Raw genomic sequence first — 2,669 nt, 5'->3', positions numbered from 1 at the left:
AGAGTGACAGAAGGAAGAGCAGCTCAGGCTCTGGCCAAGTAAATGTGCCTTAACTTGCATGTGTTTTGTGGCTTATGTCTAAAAAGGAGCAGATTTACAGATAATACAGCAGCTCCTACAACAAGGAGGAACGGGTGTGTTTGCTAATACCAACATCAGGAGACAGTGGAAAGTGTGTGTGTGGGAAGCACCATCACTAACAAACAACAGTGAACGTCAGCTGCCAGAGGACAGGCATACTGGGGGAACACCCAGTACGCAGGGTGCTTGCTGCACGGGGTAACAACAGACTATTAGAAGTAAGGAACGTGCTGGAGAATCCTTGTCTTAAAAACCAGCAACACGCTTACACGCACTGGAAAAGATCCCACAGGTTTGGAAATAAAGTTTGGTGAATAAAAGTGAGTTGAGTACAAAGATTTACCAGCCTAAGTGAGCTTGAAGCAGAACCTAAGGTAGTTTTATTTTTGTGTAGTTAATGATGTGGTGAATTGGTATTCCACCTCTGCTCTTAGACCCCTATTTAAGACTAAGTTTCCATTGATGCTTCCGTGCTTTAGTCTCAATTAAGGAACAAAAAACCAAACCAAAACTGAACTTAAAATGTACTTCTCTTTTAGATTTGCTATGCCATTAGCTTGGGAAAAGAAATCATTGAGGCAAGGAAGGTAAGTTTGCTTCATTCCTCGTGTCTGTGGTGATCTGTCCAGCTACTGTCTAGTTCTGGTGTGCGTGAGAAAAAAGAACTGCTATTCCTTCTAACGACAAAGCTTTGCAGACATTATTTAATACAGCCCCTGGGTTAAATAAACTCAGTTTGACTTTGCCGTAGCTTGACTTGAGATTAAATTTGCCTCCCTAAAGCAAATTCAGAACTATGAAAATCCAACTGTTCCATGTTTGAAAGGGAGCTGTAAGCAAAGTTTTTTAAAATAAAACCCAAAGGAGCTCTTTGGGATCAAGTGTAAATCTCACACATTGCTGTTTCACTTGTAGAAACTCTTATTCCTTCCTCCTTAGGGAGGAAAACCACAGTGTTTTTCCACTTAAAATGATTAGGAAAGTTCCCTAGCCCCTTGTAGGTAAATTTTATCTACATAAAAAGATGTGACACCAACACATAACATTTGCTGTATATTTCAGAACAAGTTGGGGGAATGAGATTTTAGTCACAGGTATAATAAATAATTTAGGCAATTATTTTTCTCCTTGTTTTTCAGTAATTAGGAACAGCAAAATAAATGCCTAAAATGAATTACTTCTTTTTTTGCCCCTAACATACCCAAGGGCTGGTTTTAACAAAAGGGATTATTTTTATTTTAAACCTTGAAACTATAAGTGGTCATAAAAAGTTGCAAAACCCTTACGAGAAGTACTTGGAAAACTGTGTGCCCCTCAGACTGCTGCAGCCAGCTGAACTCTTTTGTTTCTCTTCAGGACCCAGAAGCATTAGCTCAGCTAATGAAGTCTGTGCCATTAACAAATGATGGAAAATTCATGCTTCTGAACGATCAGTCAGAAGAGGATGGAACTGTACATGAAGAGGGGCAAGAGTCAGAAGCGTAAAACACTCTTGTCATTTCCTGGAGCCTGTACGGGAGCAGAAACAGCAGGGAGTCACTTTGCAAGGACCTCCGGGTTTCAGTCATCTGCGCACACATAAGGCCAACTGCTTCTGTCTTCCTGCTGGAGATGGGGGTGTCTGTGCAGGGGCGTTTCCCCAGGATTTACAGTGGCAGAGCAGCAGCAGGACTTGGCCTCTGAGGCTTTCCGCATTGGTGAATGTGTAGTGTATGGTGTGTCGGGGAGGCTGACAATCTTCAGGAACGTTTCGGCGTTAGCCCCTTGCTAACAGGTACTTAGGACAGCATAGCTGACAGCACCCAAGGGTTAATGTCATTTCCTCAGTTACCTGGTGTGAGCAGCCCTCGATTTCACTGAAGTTAGTGTAAACTGTCAGCTCCTTTAACAAGTATCAGGCCTCAAATTTCCTACCATAGTCAGTTTTCATAGTTTGCATGAGGATGTGCATCCAAATGAAGGTTAAACGCACTATCATCATCTACATTATTTTCAGATGAAGTTATTTGTAGTCTAAGCATAACAAGGTTTATCCTTTGAGTTAGTTAGCCGATTTACAAAACAATTTGTTAAACACTAAATATTTCCTATTAATATAGTCTATTTTTATATTGCAGTTAGAATAAGCTTACAAAACAAAGAATCTAAGTGCCTACTCTTACCTTCCTGGGGACTGCTCTCACACATTCTCCAAGTAAATAAAGGACCTCCTTGATTTACTATTCTAAATACCACTGACATGCAAACACCAGGCGGAGTCAGCAAATACGGTGTGTTAGTTGTGTGCAGTTTTTCTATGGTTAGGTTTCTTAACAGTTAAGTTGTCAGAGATGATAATTGTAGGACCAATAAGTACTTCTATAGTAAGAATTACTTGTATTTTTAACATTTTGGTGACATGTAACAGCTGAGTCTATCAGCAATCTTTGGTTTTAAGAAACTGAGCAATAAAATGCAAGATTGCAAGTCTAGAACATATTGACTAGTCTCATAGTACCTTCCTGAAATTAGACAGGAGATAGATTTGGCTAATACTTCTAGATTACCCCCCCCCCCCAGACCCTGTTTAACCCTAAAAAACGGAAAAA

At 40.4% G+C, this 2,669-nt stretch overlaps 1 protein-coding gene across 1 annotated transcript in view; it reads left to right on the top strand.

Moving 5' to 3' along the window:
• Window positions 1–1,566, top strand: part of APPL2 (adaptor protein, phosphotyrosine interaction, PH domain and leucine zipper containing 2) — a 33,108-nt gene extending 31,542 nt beyond the window's left edge. The window contains exons 20-21 of the mRNA XM_010136975.1: window positions 621–668; window positions 1,438–1,566. Of these exons, the coding sequence (XP_010135277.1) occupies window positions 621–668; window positions 1,438–1,566 (177 nt within the window). The remainder of the gene's footprint in view (window positions 1–620; window positions 669–1,437) is intronic.
• The last annotated feature ends 1,103 nt before the right edge of the window (window positions 1,567–2,669 follow it).

Source organism: Buceros rhinoceros, unplaced genomic scaffold (genome assembly GCF_000710305.1).
Source record: "Buceros rhinoceros silvestris isolate BGI_N320 unplaced genomic scaffold, ASM71030v1 scaffold10570, whole genome shotgun sequence".
Taxonomy (NCBI): Eukaryota; Metazoa; Chordata; class Aves; order Bucerotiformes; family Bucerotidae; genus Buceros; species Buceros rhinoceros.
Note: the sequence above shows the minus strand (reverse complement) of the source record. Positions and strands in the feature narration are given on the sequence as shown.